Source organism: Eucalyptus grandis, chromosome 3 (assembly GCF_016545825.1).
Source record: "Eucalyptus grandis isolate ANBG69807.140 chromosome 3, ASM1654582v1, whole genome shotgun sequence".
Classification (NCBI taxonomy): Eukaryota; Viridiplantae; Streptophyta; class Magnoliopsida; order Myrtales; family Myrtaceae; genus Eucalyptus; species Eucalyptus grandis.
The window spans coordinates 64117090-64135673 of record NC_052614.1 but is presented as its reverse complement, the minus strand read 5'-3'; the positions used below and the strand labels follow the sequence as shown (position 1 = coordinate 64135673).

At 39.2% G+C, this 18584-nt stretch overlaps 3 protein-coding genes across 3 annotated transcripts; 2 read left to right on the top strand and 1 right to left on the bottom strand.

Annotated features, from left to right (window-relative positions):
- The first annotated feature begins 754 nt into the window (after nt 1-754).
- On the top strand, nt 755-2418 carry LOC104438219 (histidine-containing phosphotransfer protein 4). The gene is made up of 6 exons (XM_018870373.2): nt 755-808; nt 1123-1253; nt 1358-1426; nt 1572-1643; nt 1794-1866; nt 1974-2418. Exons 1-6 carry the CDS (start codon nt 755-757, stop codon nt 2070-2072), a joined length of 498 nt encoding a protein of 165 aa, XP_018725918.2. The 3' UTR covers nt 2073-2418.
- An 881-nt stretch (nt 2419-3299) lies between these two features.
- On the top strand, nt 3300-6806 carry LOC120285944 (cytochrome B5-like protein). The gene is made up of 6 exons (XM_039310093.1): nt 3300-3492; nt 3634-3727; nt 3870-3907; nt 5355-5432; nt 5584-5675; nt 6341-6806. The coding sequence occupies exons 2-6, from the start codon at nt 3649-3651 to the stop codon at nt 6405-6407; spliced, it is 354 nt and encodes a 117-aa protein (XP_039166027.1). The 5' UTR covers nt 3300-3492; nt 3634-3648; the 3' UTR covers nt 6408-6806.
- A 791-nt stretch (nt 6807-7597) lies between these two features.
- Nucleotides 7598-15162, bottom strand: LOC104438217. The gene is made up of 14 exons (XM_010051311.3): nt 14753-15162; nt 13961-14016; nt 13679-13853; nt 13377-13478; nt 13045-13116; nt 12230-12346; nt 11979-12056; nt 10595-10657; nt 10417-10513; nt 9916-9994; nt 9596-9807; nt 8617-8762; nt 8243-8365; nt 7598-8134 (listed from the first exon to the last, which is right to left on the bottom strand). The coding sequence occupies exons 1-14, from the start codon at nt 14837-14839 to the stop codon at nt 7982-7984; spliced, it is 1560 nt and encodes a 519-aa protein (XP_010049613.1). The 5' UTR covers nt 14840-15162; the 3' UTR covers nt 7598-7981.
- Nucleotides 15163-18584: the final 3422 nt, after the last annotated feature.

Below are 18584 nucleotides of genomic sequence, written 5' to 3'. Positions count from 1 at the left end.
ACAAATTTATCTTTCTGTTGTGTCAAAACTTTCTTTGTGCCATTTGTTGTTGCACAACCTTGTGGCATATCGAAGTGGTTATAGTAGCAACAATCTCTAACCTTACTTGTGAATTATGTTGCGTTTTCTATCATGCATTATCGGATTATAAAAACAAAACTAGACACACCATTAGTACTGATGTCATGATTAGAAATGCAATCTATACTCCATTATCTTCCTAGAAATGATTATGTGTTTTTTTCACATTTTCAAAAACGACTTCGTTTGACATCGGAATCACTCCAAAATGTGGATGAGTTGAACTTTGGCAGATAGAGTTTGAAAATCCTCTTGCATTTACTATCCGATCTAGAGGAAAATTTGCAGATATGGTGCAGGATCTGGCATTTACACATGCGAATCCAAATCCTTGAGGCGCAATGCTCAAAACCAACGGCTTCAAAGGTTCAATGTGTACACAGCCAATCAGCGGCAGTTTAGATCCGCGCGTGTTTGTCACTGCCAATGAGTAAGCGATGCGAACGTCCATTCTAGGTAAGAAAATTTCAATGCTGAAGCATCCTAGTATTTCTCTTGCTCATAAATTTCCGAATCTGAGATTTCAAGGATCATTTAATGCGTGCTCATAGAATTGCTCACACCATTAGCCTGAGTTTCAACTATAAATACGGGCTTTGGCTTGTCAATAGGACTCAAATCTACAGACCCTGCATTTGAACTATCCTCTCTGCTCTATCTGTTCTATCAAGAAATGGCGGATCTGCATCAACAGCTTACCACCATGAGGCAGTCGTTGCTAGATGAGGTCCTCCCTGCACACCAATTCTCTATATAGTGATGGTTTACTAGCCCTGTTCATTTGTTTTCTCCAGATAACAATTTAATTACTTGGTGTTCCTGTAAGACTGTTTTCACTCTCTTTCAAGACGTGCACATTCTCCGTCTCTCTCTCCACATGCAAACTTGTGTCTGGATTTGCTTCACTACATTTACCATCAGCCGCGACTCATGAAAAACATCGCTGCAGCCATGCCGTTTCCTTCAGTCTCATGGTTGCAATAGGACAAACATTTTCCAAGTTGTTAATACTACTCAATGATTGTTGTACTCTTGCATCAGGAACTCCTGGACGAGCAGTTTGTTCAGCTGGAGGAACTTGAGGCTGAGGGCAACCCCAACTTCGTGGTAGAAGTTTTTTCCTTGTATTTCCGGGACTCTACCAAGACCCTGGAATCTGTCGGGCAAATGCTGTATGTGCTTCGTTCCTTTATCACCTCTCATTCATTTTCCCCATACTTCGCCTTAATATTAAATCAAAGTTCTAATGTTATCCTGCGCGATCCTGTTCGCTTAGGGAGAAGACACCTGTTGAGTTTGACAAGGTGGACAGGGCTCTTCACATGCTGAAGGGCAACAGCGCCAGGTAATCTGATTAGTATTTTCCCTGTAACTGTTCTAAAGAGGCTCTGTGAAATATGGGAATTGTTCGATCGGACATTCCACGGCTATTACTAAAGCAAAACATATGTTCTTTTCTTTGTCGTGATATCTGTTCTTGCGCGTCACAGCGTCGGTGCTTACAAAGTTGTGACTGAAGTGAATCGCATGAGGGATCTCATCGAAGAGAAGAATCCGGAGAGGTGATGAAAAATGTTTTAAAGTCACCTTTAAAATTTCTTGAAATTTAATCTGAATAATTTTCCTTGGCAAGAGATGGAAATCGTACTACTCTAGCTGACGATTTATCCTTTTTTTTTTTTTTTTTTTGGGGGGTCATTTTATTTGAGAAGTTGCAACGCCACTTATGAGCAGCTGAAGAAGGAGCACGACGTGCTCAAGGGGAAGATGGAAGCATATCTCCAGGTCTCTCTCTCTCTCATTTTCGTAAAAGCGTGCATATCGAACCCGCTCTTTTCCTGGGTTTTTTTAACTTTGCACGCACTGATGCGTCGATATCCACGCCGTTTCAGCTGCTGAAGGAAGCGGAAGCTGCCGAGAAGCCTAGCCAGGGTGGCGGCGGCGGCGGCGATGACGACGAGGACCCGATGAGCAGCACAGAGAGCTCCTGAAGGCAGATGGAGCCTCCTGGCAGATCAGTAGGACTGGAATAAAGTTGGCGTCTGTTGTTTCCGTTAAATGTGTCGTCGACTGGGCCTGTCGTTTTGGCGGGGACAGTCTCGTTCATTTGCCTTTGCGTCTATCGTGTCGGAGACCCTTTTTGAGGGTGTTCCTGTTGTGAGTCGTTTTGTTTCTGTAATGAGGGGCTTCCCTATGTTCTAGGATGTCCGCCTCTCCTGTTGTTTCCTTTGGTCTTGTCTTGTGTCTAATGAGAACTTCCTCTGGTCTGCCATAAAATTATTGAGTCCTAAAATCGTTGCTTGGGTTCCTCTAATCATCATTTTATGGTTTAGACTATATTCCACGATACCAGCGACCAAACATAGACATAAACTTAAGATTGTGATCGTGCACATTGTTAGATGATAGCTCTATCGCGGCGGTTGAATTTCTTGCTTAATTGAAGAAAATATTTTAGGACATGAATACTAAAGAGAAAAATTGGATGCTATAAAGTTAATGGATGTATTAAAAAATTATATTTCTAATGCATTTCATGTTAAATGGAAAAAGTCATATGTCAAGAGTCAATTTAAAGACATAAAATATTGTAAATAACATATGTGAGAATATAGCACCTTGTTCTAGGGTCTTGAATATAAAATCATTTTTTAAAATATTTTTCCGAATGCATTGCTTAATTTATATAATCGATTTACCGTTTAGGATACGAGATTTCAAACGACTTAATTCACGAGTAATTTGAATCGAATTAGTCAGGTCATATGAGGTTCGATCCCCAAATCACCAAATACCATTCGGATTTTACTCGATTTCTATAAGTTAGAGTTTCAACTTCTTTTCAAATGGTTCAATTTGTCTCATAAACCTAAATGGTAAATTAACGGCCAACACAAGTTTAAGCGCTTGTTCGAACTGAAGCAATATAAATTGTTATTCCTCGTAACCATCGATGGTAATTCATATTGGATTTACACGATCTAACGGCTCTTAACCCTATATAGCCGTTAGTTGTCTATCTTTTTTTTTTTTTTTTTTTCAAAGTAAGAGTGGTTTTTCTTCTATGGGAACGTGGTCGCCATCCCGCCAGTCCTTGTCCGCCCATTGATCAGCAAACGGAGCCGCGGTTTGACCCGAACGACCCGACCCGACCCGACCCGCATGTGAAGATGAAGAGGACAGTGTGTCAGAGAAAGTGGAATCACATGCCAGATTCCCTCCTCTCTCATCGTAAATCTACTTCTCTCTCTCTCTCTCTCTCTCTCTCTCTCTCTCCATCTCCGATCAGCGTCTCCCGCCGCCGGCATTGCATTCAAATCTCGGCCACCGCCGCCGCCGCCGCCGGTGGTGAAACCGAAGCTGCTCCAGGCGGCGACATCCGCCTCCCTCTCGCAACTCCTCGCGGCACCCGTGAGAACCTCCCTCCTTTCCCCTCGCGCTCTCTCTTGCCTTTTTCTAATCCGGTATCTATTCAAGCGAGCGCTCTGCTCGGCAGTCGTTCGAGTCCGCGATTAACGGCAACGATGAATGTCGATTCGTACTCCATGACAGGTCAAGTTCGAGGCGATGGTGATTATCGCGGTGGCGGTTTTGCTGGGGATTTTAGGCGCTCTTCTGCTGCTTCTTCCTCGGAACCGCAAGTCCGGTAAGGCCTTCTCCTGCCTTTGCTTGTTTGAATATACAGCGTTGACTAAGTGAAGATTCAAGTCAAAGGAAAAGATGTTCGTTTTAGCCTATTGATTGCACTGATTTCCACTTCTTTTTTATCTTTTACATCTTTCGTGCAGGCCATTTGGAAAAGGTTCAGTCCAATTCCAGCGCTCAGGTAACCGTCGGATTTCCGAGGCTGATGTGTTCATGTATTTGCAATTGGCAATTCTAGTGCACATAGTATTCTATTGTGGAACTGTGGTAAAGGAATGCGATGCGATGCTTATTGTTGTGCGCGGGGAGGTTGTTCTTCGGCGACTGATTCTTCCTTTATGTCTGCAATTACCTGCATACACCACCCGCGAATGATATACATACATCTCTGGGTGTGCACGCGCAAGTGCACATGCGTGTGTCCTGTCCTGTTTTCGCGGAGTCTGAAATTTGATCGGATAAGGAAAAAGCTGATTGTAGTTTCCTAGATGTGTTCGGGAGATCCTTTATTCTGTTTCTTCACGTTTTGGCAAGTGAGACTTCCATTTAGTGACGTGATGAAGGGCGATAGTTCTATCTGGTTTTGTGGTTGAGTTTGGATTGGGACTAAGCACAGAGTATCAATTCTGAGGTTTGGGTGTGAGTTGAATTTTAAGGCTCCATTTGTTTTGTGGAAAATGAATAATTTGAAAAACATTTTACTAAAAATGATCGTTTATATTGCTTGAAATAATTAGCTAATGAAAAATATTTTCATTATTGACAAAAATTCATATCAAAACATTTTTGTTAGCGATGCATATATTTTTCTTTTATTCATTTTTGAAGTGATATAAGTGATCATTTTTAGGAAAATGATTTTTCAAATCATTCATTTTCTGGCGAAACAAACAAAGCTCAAATGAATTATTTATGGTGAAGTAGTTGTACTTGGAGTAGGAGCTCCATACTTGTAATGAGTGCACTTTTGCTCGTGGAATTAATTGCAAGCTATATATCATCGAGTATCTAGTCAAGCAATGTTTCAGATGTATAGATGTTCATATATGTGCAATCATTTGCATATATTAGTGGGTACATATACGAGCATTGGCACACCGATACAGTGGATATGCATCTCATCTTTCATTTGAACATGGTATCAGGCATGAGAAGAGAACTCTAATTACTGATAAATCAAACAGGAGAGGTTGATAAGGTGTACGAAGCATCTATTTCTGTGAAAATTGTTATATTTTGTCTACTGGCTCAAAGAATTCAGTTTGAGGCTGACTTAGTATGTCGTCCAACTTTATCCAACATATTTTGCACAAAAAGTGAGGGAGCAGGAAAGTTCTGCGACATTCCTCCAGATTAGGTTATAATAGGTAGGTCCACGTAGGAGTCGTTTCTGGGGAACTATGGTGTGTTTCCTGTTTGTTCCTGTTTCACATTAAGTACTTTTAGCTTCAAGCTATCTTCAAGTTAAATTGCGTAGCAGTTGTCTTATGTTAAGCCTGTTACTTGGTATTAAGCACATTTTTCTTCTTAGTGTACTGTTTTAATTCCCCAACTTCTTGTTCTTCTGTTTATACTTTTGTATATTTTGATGTTGCCTTGTTAATGGACATTTTTCCTTTTGATGATAGGGATGCAAATCTTACACCAAAGTGGATGTTGCTCTGCACAACAAACGAACTGATTGTTGGATAATCATTAAAGACAAGGTCTGAGTTTGTTTTCCTTCTTTCTGTTGACTTTTTCCTTCTTTATGTTAATGAATTCATACCAATTTTAAGTTTCTTTTGTTTGGCTCTTGACATTAATACATGGTTTTGTTTTTCACTGTTTCCCCTATTGAATATCATCCCTTTGTAGGTGTATGATGTTACCTCTTATGTGGAGGAACACCCAGGTGGTGATGCCATTTTGACTCATGCAGGGGATGATTCTACAGAAGGATTTTTTGGGTATGCATCTATGATCTGGAATGGCATGCATTGGTCTTACTGCTAATTTGTGGGGAAATATGTCAGACCTTCTCTTAAATCTTAATCAAATCTTAAGTTACTTGTAGTATGTTGGTTTAATTGGATTACTTTCTAACAACCCATTATTTTAATCTTTGAGTGATATCAACCTGATGAAGCAGTGCAAAGGGTCGTAGTATCCAAGATAAACTCAGTTATGACTACATATATATAATATATATGTATATGTAAGTACAAAACTGTAGTACTATGTAGGGATGATATGTTTGACACATTCAATTAATCTCATAATCTCTGAATATGTGGACAGGATATAATGTTATGCTACTAGATCAGAAATTCACTTTGCTGTTATTTGTCTAAAAAAGTTGTGAGATTCCCGAAGAGTTTGAAATCGAATTCGAGTCCTGGAAAATCATAATAGCCTTCCCTCTTCGGTAAAGCAAAAGATGAATACGGCCCTGGAAGTGCACCTGGGTTTGTCCTATGTATGGTGGTTATTCAATGTTGATGTTGAGATGTTGACGATCAAGATCAATTTTGTTCCTCTTCTTCTCCTCCTACTGATATTTCTGCAAACATATACTGAGGCTTCCTGTCTAATTTTCTGAGACAACCGTATGATCTCTTCCTTGTACTTTCAGGCCACAGCATGCGACCCGAGTTTTTGACATGATTGAAGACTTTTATATTGGGGATCTCAAGCAATGACCGCTCATGGAATTCGGTTGCAAGATCATCTGGTCAGGATGCATTTCGGACATTGCATCATTTACTTTTAGGTGGTGCTGCTTGTGTAATGTTGCTTGAGCATCTCATTCTCGTTCTCTCAGGATACCTCCCAAGAGACAAAAGGCGCTAGTCAAAATTTTCAAATCTCAACTTATTTCCTCTCTTTAGCAATGAGGGGACACCACCTCTGTCAAATGCATTTTTCAACGGACTGGTTGACTGATGACTGACGTTGGGCCGATCCCAAATTTACAAATTTCGAAAGTGGTCGCTCGCGAAAGAGCAAGCGACTTGATCGGACCACATTTAGTATTTCAAATGCACTTTTTGATGACCTTCTTTGTTAATTCATAATCGAAGATAATTTGCTTTTCTTCACCCATTATTAGGCGTGGGTATAATCACCGAACTCAGGGTTACATGGACTTAGCATGACTACTGAAAGTAGAGTGATGTTAGGTATAGGCTGCTTTATCAGATCAGTGTATGAAGGTAAATGTTTAAGCGAGTGAATTATACTCAACATCTTCGACCCAAAAAAAGTAAAAAAAAAATTATATTCAACATTTAGTATATCAAGTGCAGAAAGAAGTGCACAGACTCTCATAACCTTTTAAGGTACAAATCACATAGAGAAGGATGTGGAATAGGGCAAAAGCAAAGGCCTTTGAAAGTACATTCAAGTGCACATTCAAGTGCTTGCATCTTTTCGCAGTCTTTATATCATAGCGTGACGGGACAAAGGTGATTACAGCATACTCACAAGTTAGAGATAAGCCGACTCTGACTAAGTCAGGCTATATTTATTTGGGTAGGAATTTTTTTTGTTATCGAAACTTTCACATATTTGATTTATTGAAAAAGATTATTTACAATCAAATACAGCATACACCCTTAAAATTAGGAAAACAAATTTCCTATCCCGAAAAGCTAAAAGATATTTTTTGTTAAAATAATTTCTCAAATTTTTTTTCCTTTATCATGAATTTTTCCCAAAAACAATCACTTTATTTGAGCCGATGTTGAACTCGTGTGCCGGGTCAATTTAACCCCATGCCCAAAGATTGAAAAAGATCAACAACAAGCAATGTGATTCATAAACAAATACATCGTATCCAGTCATAACCCACCCTCCTTCTAAACCACTCCCCACCCCCAACACCACCAAAGAAGACGAGGCTTTGCTAATTTAAAAGATGAACTTGGAAGATCTACAACACTCTTGACCCACTGAGCTATCGCTGGACTACAACGGAACACATAAATTACACGACAAAATGAACAACCTTACAGGATCAGCCCGAAAACAGAAAGGGCTGAAACTAAAAGAATATATCGGCCACGGTGGGAAAACGATTGAAAGGAAGAAAAAAATCGAATGACATTCTTAGATTTGCTAAAATCAAACAATGATAAATTTAATTGGCCGAGCAATTTCAAGAGGATCAAAGATTCCACTGGGGGCGCCGCCCGAAGCCCTGAATTCCAACCGCATATGGTCCAAAAATTGGAGGAACAAATGCGAATTCCCTTTCTCCCTTTTTCTTCTTCTGCTAGACATCGAACTTCTTGGGCTGACGCCATTGCGCCAAACTTCTTGCGAGCGAGCTGATAAACAAGTTTTTAGGCGGCGATCCTTTTCTGCCATACAATGTCTTTCCTCCCAAATCTGTGAATTTTGGGCCAAGATCCTTACTCCTGTCTATCTGCAATTTGTCAAGATGTATTAAAATGAGCTGCCGTGAAAAAGCTCGAGTGCCATTGAAGCCGTCAAACTCATAATGGGGAAGCTTAAGATTTTCATGTCCATATACCTTACTGATCTTTCCATCTTTCAAGTGGTAACGGATGCCAGACCAGTTGATAGATTGAGAGAAATGAGAACGAACCGCACTGACAGTGTACAAGAAGTTATCTACCACCATCGCTATAAATACCTGTTAAATCAAGTCATATGGAATGGCATTAGCATCCAACGACCATCAATCCCTCCCCCATCTGCATACATATGAAATACACAAAGATCTTCCCGGAAATATTCAGAAATAAATATTCATTTGTCTTTCTAGAGAGCAAATATCGTCGCGCCAGATTTATTTTATCCATCTCTCATCAAATCACCAAAATCCCTCAAACTATTGACTACACAGGCCATTCTCAACAAGTAAGGGAAGGTAGTGATACTTACAAGGCCCCAGTTATACGAAGCAAGGGAAAGTTGAGGTGCCTCAGGGGATAGCATGTTGCAGAGCTCAACTTCTATTCTTGTCAAGTTCCACATGGAAAGGAGTTCAGTAGCAGTGCACAGAACTAAGCATCCCACCATTAACAAACCTGAACGAGGCAAGTTGTAAGCTATAAGTTGAGTAAGAAGCCAGACAAATCCAATCCCAAAAGGCAAGTTTTCAAGTCGGTAGGCGGTACATTCTGAGCACCCAAGAAAACATATCATCTCAAGCAATTGCAATAAGAAAATGTTCAAAGAATTTTGCAGAAAAAAACTCCTAAACTCTCACAAAATTCAACCAAACCACCATAAACGGCAAAAACAAAATAAAAAAAAAAAACAAATGTTTCTCATGAGTCATCACTTTTTCACCCTCGGCCAGAGAAGAGGGAGCTGTCAATTTGACAAGTTTTCTTTGTATATTAAGAACTTGATGTGTTAAGAGGCCCACTTATACAGTCAGCTAAGATCATCTATATCATGTCCAATGTTGGTGAGTTTCATGCAACTAGAAGTATCCGGATCTCTAAGATTATCTATATGATGTCCATTTGTACAGTCAGCGTCAACCTGGTGACCTGATCACCAACAAAAAGTGCCCGTGGACCCATTTCTTTTTAACTTAGTTATGTTAAGAGACATTAAACAGCATATACAGGATACAAATAGGGAATATTATCTGGGAAATTCCCACATGTCAAACACTATAACAGGATAACAGGATATTTCTAAATCCCGTCTGATATCCAAGATTGCTCGTACATCTAACAGTCTAATCAGGAAACCAGACACAGATTTACATTTCATTTATTAAGTCACCTTTCAGAACTTCAACCCATTTGCAATGTTTTACCAACAACTTTATCATCCATCAAGTAATTTGTGATTGGACCGGAACTAACACCAACAATCAACCTGAAGAAGGGAAAAATGCACTCACCAACATTAGTTAAGCTAGTTTCCTCAAATGAGTAACCTTTGATGTAAGCTCGTAGTGCTGCTGTTACATGAACTGAGGTCATTATATATGGTGCAACAAATCCCCAAGATAGATAGCAGTGCGAAGTAAATAATGCGCGGTTCATTATCCAATTGACTTTTGTCGTGTATGATTCCAGAACAAATGTCTGCTTCCGTAAGTAATTCCAGTACCTAAATAAGATCAGAGTCGAGATGTGAGAAAGATGCAGACATATGCAGACATATTTAAACACGAAGGCCAAGGAAAAATTGGTGGGATGAGGGGAGAGCCATTCAAACCTAGAAAAACTAAGATCACTGGCTAATGGATGAGGAAAAACAGCAACAGGAGGAGATGAAATAAGCCTCTTGTGAGCGCCTGGAAAGGATCAAACAAGAAATCCAATCAAAAGCCAACACTATTATCAGATTGGAAAAGAGGGCTGAAGAAAAGGAAAATGATATTATGACTCATGATAAAAGGTTTTACGGGCATATGAAGCAGAAGACAACATACAAATAAATAACACATCAACTGCTACATGCCACAAGCTGACCTTGGAGGATGCTATTGATCATAAAATATCTTACCAACCAACAGCATTTCAATGGGCAAGAGAAAAAATGATTGAATCTATGCCTACTCCACTGCTGGCACATTAATGCAAAGTACAAGTCGGGAGCAATTTGATATGAGGACCACAACACAAAATGACACATCCACAAATTTGGAATGAGTTTTATTGTTTAAATGTACTTTGAAATCAACCTAGTAAATCAGACTTTTAGAAAGAGTATTACCAGCAATAGCTGCAAGTGTCATATCGTCAGAGTATCCACCATCTTGAAGCCCTGAAACGACTCCATATCGGTCATATCTGAAGTCATCAGCATGCATCTGAAAGACAAATGTAAATGAATAAGAAAGAATGAGTTGAAACAGACAAAACTATTGTAGAAATTGGGATTGGATTCTTGCCATCATACACCCTCCCCACAAAAAGAAGGTTTTTCCACCAGTAGCAAAGCCCATCGAGCAAGGCTGCATATCAAAAAAGTTTCACAATATTGATAAGATGAACAGTAATGTAAAAGCTCAAGCTAAGAGTTTATAATCAAAAGCATCATAAAAACAGGAGGCTTCGCAATTGAGAGGTAAAGGGGAATGCTTGCTTGACAACCGATAAGCAGTACATATGTTTGAAGTCCGAAAAGATTATTGCCTTAAGAATTTCTCTATAGAATTCTATGCATCAAAAATAGGCATTGACAGGACATGTTACATATTGGCGTCAGTAAAAGAAATGAATCACTCATTCCATTACTCTCAGCAATGTGGAATGAGCAAAATCACTCCTCCAAATCTATAATATAGATCTATTGTGCTTATATGCTAGTGACAAATGCTACACTGTCAGTCTGGTTAAGGCTTTTTCAGTCAGGTTGACACCACCTTGTGGCCCTGCAACATCTTTGCTTATTATATAAGCAACACAAGAAAGAGAGAAGAGGGCCATTTCTTTTTTCTGTTTTTTTTTTTTTTTTTTTTTTTGGGGGGAAGGGGAACTTGTAGGAGTCATTAAACTGGTGGGACTCCGAAGACTGAATAGTGCTTGGGCTTTTTGGCTTTAGCCATTGTTGGAATATCTCCCAAAAATTGAATTACAAGTGATTTTCAGATCTACTTTTAAATTCAAAACCAAAATCAGCATCTAGATGAGCACAAAAGGAAAAGATGGAAGAAAAGACCTCACCAAATAAAAAGAAAGCTACAAAGATTTCGAGAATATTATACTTTGATAATATTGGTGCTTGAGATTTTTCCTGTTAAAAACACAATATCTCTTGCCCAAGGCTAGAATCAATCAGTCAGACCAGATGTAGCAAAATGGTTTTATCAGATCCAATGATAGAAGCCTCCTTTAAGTTAAATTCAATCCCATTAGAAGCTGAAATAAAATAGATCTAAACAACCCTTTTCCCAAAAGTTTTAAATGTAAAGATGTGCCTACTACAATCAGCCATATATACAAATATCCTCCTGTTTGTGCAAGCTAGACTTTACAAGTGAAAGGTAGGATGCGGACATAACCACAATCAAACCATAACCTAAGGTCAAAATGGAGTAGTAAACAGAACAATACGAGAGAAAGTGCCGAGATCTAAATACCCGAAGCTCTAATACCATATTAGATTACAGCTTTTCCAAAAGCTGAAATGTGGTGACAATGTAAATCAAGCATATATAAAGTAACAACAAGGTATCGTAATTCTGTTTAGATAGGCCCGTGTGAAAGTATCATGTCAGTGATGCCTTTTTCCTGCTCTTCTACATTACCTAAGGAAAGAATTGAGTTGCATACCATATGATACTCATAAATGCAGTAACTCCCCAGGCTTCCAGATGGCAAATCAAGTGGATATCCAGTTTGAATAAATATCTGCACATAACCTCCAGAGTTAAAAACAAAGCGAAATTATTTATCACAACTCAAACATGATTATAAGGACCAAGTAAAAAACACACAGCATATAAAAATTAAACTAACAAAAATCATCTCCAGTAATTGTCACAATCAAATAAAAGAAGCGAGTACAACAAGTACAGTCATACCTCGGGTTTCTTTTCCATCTCGGCAGTGAGTGCTCCTATGGATCCAGGATGCAGCCTAACGTCATCATCCAGAAACAAAACATATTTGGTGTCTTTGTGCATTTTTTCGACTCCCAACTGCAGTAAGGAGACAGACTCAATAGTGCAAAATAGCTGAGCCAACAAATCTTATTAAAAGCAGAATATTAGCAGGAAGGCATAATGAATCTTCACTTTGTTTCTCCATTTACTTGCTTAGATATACTTAGATAAGCCAAACCCTCCCCCTCCCTTCCTTTTTTTTTTATCTAAAGATATAAAGTCAACTCGACAAAGAATCTATAAAAAAAAAAAAAATCCTTCCAAGGTATCAGTATTGTTCATCTTCCTTCTTTTTTACTTTTTAAGGTTTACTATGTGAGTATCATGCTTGAAGGGCAACCGGATGATTTAATCTTCTATGCAAGAAAGCAAATTTTGAAAATGAAATTTTAGGGATAACCGCAAAGGATAGAATCCAGATGTGTCGAGGAGTTAAAGCTCTCCTGTGATTTCTAAACATGTTCACGAAAAATCTCACTGTAAACTATGCCATAGATATGCAGCAGCTTTAGATACCAAAGAAATCTATTTATTAGTACAACCTATCAAAATTTGCTGCTGCAGCAGCAACAATAGCAACAACAAGCCTTATCCCACTAGGTGGGGTCAAGAAATACATTTACTTAAGCGAATCAGGAAAAAAAAAAAAAAGAAACAGAAGTCCCTTGCCATCACGAAGACCAAATACATGACAAGGACTATTAGGTTTAAATAGACAAACAGCAGTCACCTACCAACTGGTTGTGGATCTTCTGACTACAAGTTGTTGACAGACCAGCCACGATAATCTTAGCATCAACATCATCCTGTGCATATATTGCACGAATATAAATTAAATGTGGACCATTATGCAAAACAAACATTTACAAACAGAAATATGCAGCTGAATATGGAATGTTCTTCAGAATGGTGTGACACTCTATCTGCATCAGTATTTCCCACAGTAGTTGCATATATACCTTATATCTTTAAAATATGCAATAACTGCTAATGATAGCGCATTCCTAGGTGCATAAGAACTACTTGCTGGGTCGAAACAGAAGAAACATGCCGATTGCATATGTACCTTATATTCTGATATCAACAAAGATGCAGCATGATAAGCAGGATCTTCTGTACTTTCCACCACAAAAAGAAATTCTAGAGGACCTCCATAGAGAGATGTGATCTGCCCAATACAAAGATTCAATCTCAGGCCAACCTAGAGATGAAAGCAAACAGTTCCAAGAAGATAGATGGAATACCAATCTTATACAGTTACTTCAACTGCATATAGACCCAACAGTAATAAACAATTCAGAAATCCTTTAACAGAATATAATGCTAAATTGTCACCACTCCCGCCTAAAAGATGTGGAAGAACCTAACCTGACTTCTCCAATTGTGCAAATTGTGTTCGCCAAAACCCTTCAATGGCATCACAACAGACACTCTGGGCAGATTGACCTGCTTGGAGTGCTCCAGGTCATTGATATCATGAGAAAGAAATGCAAAACTATTGCCACGTCTGATACTGTCTTTCATCCGCTTGATCTCTCTATTCCTGAATAAGAAGAGCATGGTTGAAAAGGTCAGCAGCAACATATGAACAGTAAAAATGCATCACCAAGATGAAGTCAGTTATTAGCCTCCAATGAGAAATCTCAGTACCTGACATGTGCAGCGCAAGCCCACCCGAGAGCTAGAACTAGGCATATCAAACATCCCTACAATAAAAAAAATAGAAAAAAATGGCTTAATGTTATCCAAGGTAATAGATAATAGCTCAGTCCAAAAAAGCAAACACGCTTTTTTCCTTCATTGATGAGCAGGATAGAGAATGGGGTTAGATATATCGAGGTAAAGGGCCTAGACATATTAAGGACAGCGACAATATTTACGGAATGAGTCTTCTCCACAAAAGAATTGCATGCAATCCAATACTAACGGTAATGTCCTCGAATCTGCACTTGCAAAGAGCTTCAGATCAAGTTCTCGATCAGTTACGAGCCTAACCGACCGTCGCACATATTCAAGAATTATCGGAAAGCAGTACCCAATCAACACACGCCTGAATTTCCTAAACTAAATTCAAACCATCGCAATTCCCAAACAAAGCCAGAGCTGGACGATTTGACACCACGCTCCTAGAACTCAGAAAACCAATTAAAATCAATAATCTCATTCCATCGACACGCCAGATTGAACTCGAATTCAAACCATCGCGATTCCCAAACAAAACGCGAGCTGACGATTCGACTCCACGCATCTAGAGCTCAAAAAACCAAAATTAAAAACCTCACGACATAAAAAGGAAACAAAACACAAAAATAAAAAAATCCGTAATCTCGTTCATTTGGCTACCTAAATTCCCGCATCGCTCCCTCCTCCAATCAAAACCGACGTAGACTACGCGAATCAGATCCAAAACCCCGGGGGAACGACCGGGAAACGAGAGCGCACCTGGATCTGAACGAAGACGGCGAGAGGGCTACAGAAGGCCCCGCTGAGAGAGAACAGGAGCGCATCCAGCGAGTCGAATGCCGCCATCGCGCCTCCCGCCCCCCTCGCTCCCTCTACTCCTCCTCCTCCTCCTCCTCCTCCTCCTCTTCCTTCCCCCACCCCGCTCGCTCGCTCGCTCGCCCGCCGCAGAACCGGCACGGCAGCAGAAGAAGAAGAAGGAGGAGGAAAGCCCTGGGACGGACGGCGGCGCTCCGGCTCCGATTCCGGCTCCCCGCAGCTCCCCCCGATCGGTCTCAGATCGCCACGGAAAGGAGCGGAGCGATCGAAGAGAGAGAGAGAGAGAGAGAAGGAGGGCGAAATCGAACGGGCGACTGCCAGCGAGGGAGAGAGAGAGAGAAGGAGGGCGAAATCGAACGGGCGACTGCCAGCGAGGGAGAGAGAGAGAGAGAGAGAGAGAAGGGGGAAAGGGGTAGTGAGAGACCGCGTAATTTTATAAGTTTGAAGATGATGCAGAGGCCTGGTTGGTCCTTCTTCACTCGCGTTGACCTCACGTCCTGATGAACCAATCAGAGAGGAGGGGGGGAGCCCGCGAGACCGTTAGATGAGGTCGGGGCCTATTTATAAAGAGAGAGAGAGAGAGGGGTATTCATGACGGGAGGGGAGGGGACCGCGGTGACGTGGCGGCCGGGGATTGGGTGGCGCCCTCGCCGCAGCTCGCGTGTGTGTGTGCGCGAACCGGGAAGATGCCGCTTTATGATCCGAATCTTCTTCTTCCCCCCGGGCCCCACCTCCACCATCGCCATCATCGTCGTCTTTTCGGTCGATCGTCCTCGTACGCAAGCTTTCTCTGTCCTCCCTTCTCTCTCCTGCCAAAAAATAAAAAGAAAAAGAAAATTAAGCAAGCCGCAATATGAGATCGCAAGCAACTCACGATATTCAGACCAAAAAAAAAAAAAAAAAAAAAAAGCAACTCACGAATTGGCTTTTAGTTTTCATTTAATTAAAGTTACTATCACGAAAAACTTAAATTAATATATTTATGATAAATTTATTTTAAACTAATTTAATGATCATTAAAAATTTTAAATCAATACACTTATAAATAAATTGATTTTTTAACTACAAAAAACTCAAAACTGAAAATATTTGCGATAAATTTATTTTTCATTAATTTTCGTTACATTAGATTAATACTTTTAAAAATCACAATATTTGCCATGTGTTATCCAATTAAGCAATTTGACATTAAAATTTAACATAATAAATTTATCCCATTTATCGACAAATATGATCCTCGAAATTACTTTGAGTCGGGCGGAACACAAAATTAACGTCTTGCTCAATCAAGGTGGAATCCACAATAAAACGAACAAAAGAATAAATTCAATGATAGTGCAATTCGTGTGTAACCCTCTTAATTGCCAAAAGGGGTTGGGGAGGAGCAACTTTATCATAGAAAATTAGATATGTTATATATTAAAGCATCGCATCGCATAATAATTTACAAAAAAGGGGGATTGATGTTTAGAGCATCCTTATTTTATGAAAGCAAGATCAGGTATATATCACTCTCTTGGTTATATTTCGGAAAGACAATGAGTTTGTAAAGTCTAGAGGTGGGCATAGTTCTTAGGTAACTTAAATCTAAGAATCGAACCGATGAGAACTTGTCCGATTTAGATTTAATGATATGCGGAGTAGGTTTCAAATTCCAAAAGTTGCGGAGATTTTAGATTTAATGATATGTGGAGTAGGTTTCAAGTTTCAAAAGTTGGGAAGTCTGTTTCAACGGGTGGGTTCCTAAAATTTAAAACTTGAAGCAAGTTTTCTTTTTTTTTTATTTGTGTTTTCGTGATATCCTACGGTATTCCATGGTATTCAATGATGAATGCATAATCTGGAACTACTAGTCCAAGTTTCTATTTTATGACTAAAATTTTATTTTAATAATGTTTCAATTTTTTCGTGTGTTTAAATATAAGTTGTAATTAATTGATGGTAAAAGCAAGTAGTGGTAATAAAAAGGTAATGCTTAACTACAACCGTTTAATTATCAATATAGGTGGAACTTGGGTAAATTTTAGAACTTGTGACAAGGTAGGTTCCGAATTATAAGATATGCATGGTAGATTTCAGATTTCAAAAATTGAAAACCTATTTCAATGGATAAATTCCAAATTTTAAGTTCCAGATAGAATTTACATAGAACTTAAAACCCTGAAACTTGAAACCGCTCACCCCTATCACTAGTTTCGATGTGCAACACCTTTTGGATCGTAAGATGACAGTGGGTCAAACCTGAGATATGGGCTCCATAGGATAGGAGCAAGAGACAAAACTAAACTTAATGGCTACTCAAATCGTCTACAGGAAGGAAACGAAAATTTCCATCGCTAAGGCACTGAGAAAGAAAGAGAATGGTCCGCTAGTCACGTCCGTTTAATATTTGCATTGACTTCGTGGTTTGGCTACTTGCGTGAGGCTAGAGGTCATGTGCGTGATTGCGATCGATTTTCAATCCAACCCTAGGTGTGTTCCTACGTGGCTTCTTGAACATTCGTTTGAATAATCGATTGTCGCGTAGTCCGACAAGTCCGACAAGTTCTGAAAGACGGACCCACAACTTGTTGACATAAGTTAAGTGCAAAATGCCCTCTCGAGAGACGAGGAAATTACCAACAAAGGCTTCAAACTTATTGTACTTGAATTAATTCAGGCATAATCCCTAAATTCATTATACTTGGGTCGATGACCTTCGCTAGCCCTAGGTTTGGACGTTGACATGGACATTTTAATAATTTTTTTTTAATTTTTCTATTTTTTTCATTTTTCTTTTTCTTTTCCTTTACTTTTTTTTTGTTTGGACTTAGGGTCAGCAAGGGTAGTCGGCCAATCCTCACCGACCATACACAAGGGCATCCTAGCTTTCACTCAATCCTACAAGTTAGTTTTGGACTATTTTGGTAATTGTTCTCTCGAGAGATTTTATACTTGTTTGCCCCATTTCCATATATGTGATTTCGACTTATTTACGTAACCTCGATTTTTTTTTTATTTTTTCTGGTTGAAGATATACCTCGGTTGACTAAGAATAAACTGATGCAAGCTGTGGAAGAGTGCAAGAAAAGACAAGAGAATAGTTTTTGTCGACTGGCCCGTAGGAAGATGAAGTCCTGGCATGGAAGGAACAGCGTCGTTTGCGTTCGCGCTTGGAATTTGAGGCTGTCCAATGTCAGTTGAATCATCAGCATCTTTCTACGGTACGACATCGCATCGTGCAAGTGTAAAACTGACTTCTTGTTCTTCTTTTTTTAGTCTTTGTTCTATGGTCATTTTCTATTTAAATGTCGCAACAATATGAAATAAATAGGAACCATATATTTAATATTGAATTGAACTGAACTGTTGAAATGTTGTGCAATATAATATCGTACTAAGCTCACATGATTTGGAAAATATTTACCTAAAAATGATCATTATTGTTTGAAATAATTAGTTAATAAAAAATATTTTTATTGTCGATAACAATTTATGTATAAATATTTTCATGGAAGATGAAATCATTATTGTTTTTTTTATAAATGATATAAATAATCATTTTTAGCAAAATGATTTTCATATCATTCATTTTTTGTAAAATAAACAAAGGCCCCGTTTGGTTCAAAGATGTAAAAAGGGCTTTAGGGTTCTAAAGGAGTTTGAGCAAAAGCAAAGGTGTTTGATTCAATTTTTTTAGCACTTTGGGGAGATGCAATTGCATCTCCAAGGGAGTTGAAAGGCCTTTGGGGGAATGGAGGGGTAGAGGTCTATTGGGAAGTTGCATTTTCGGAAT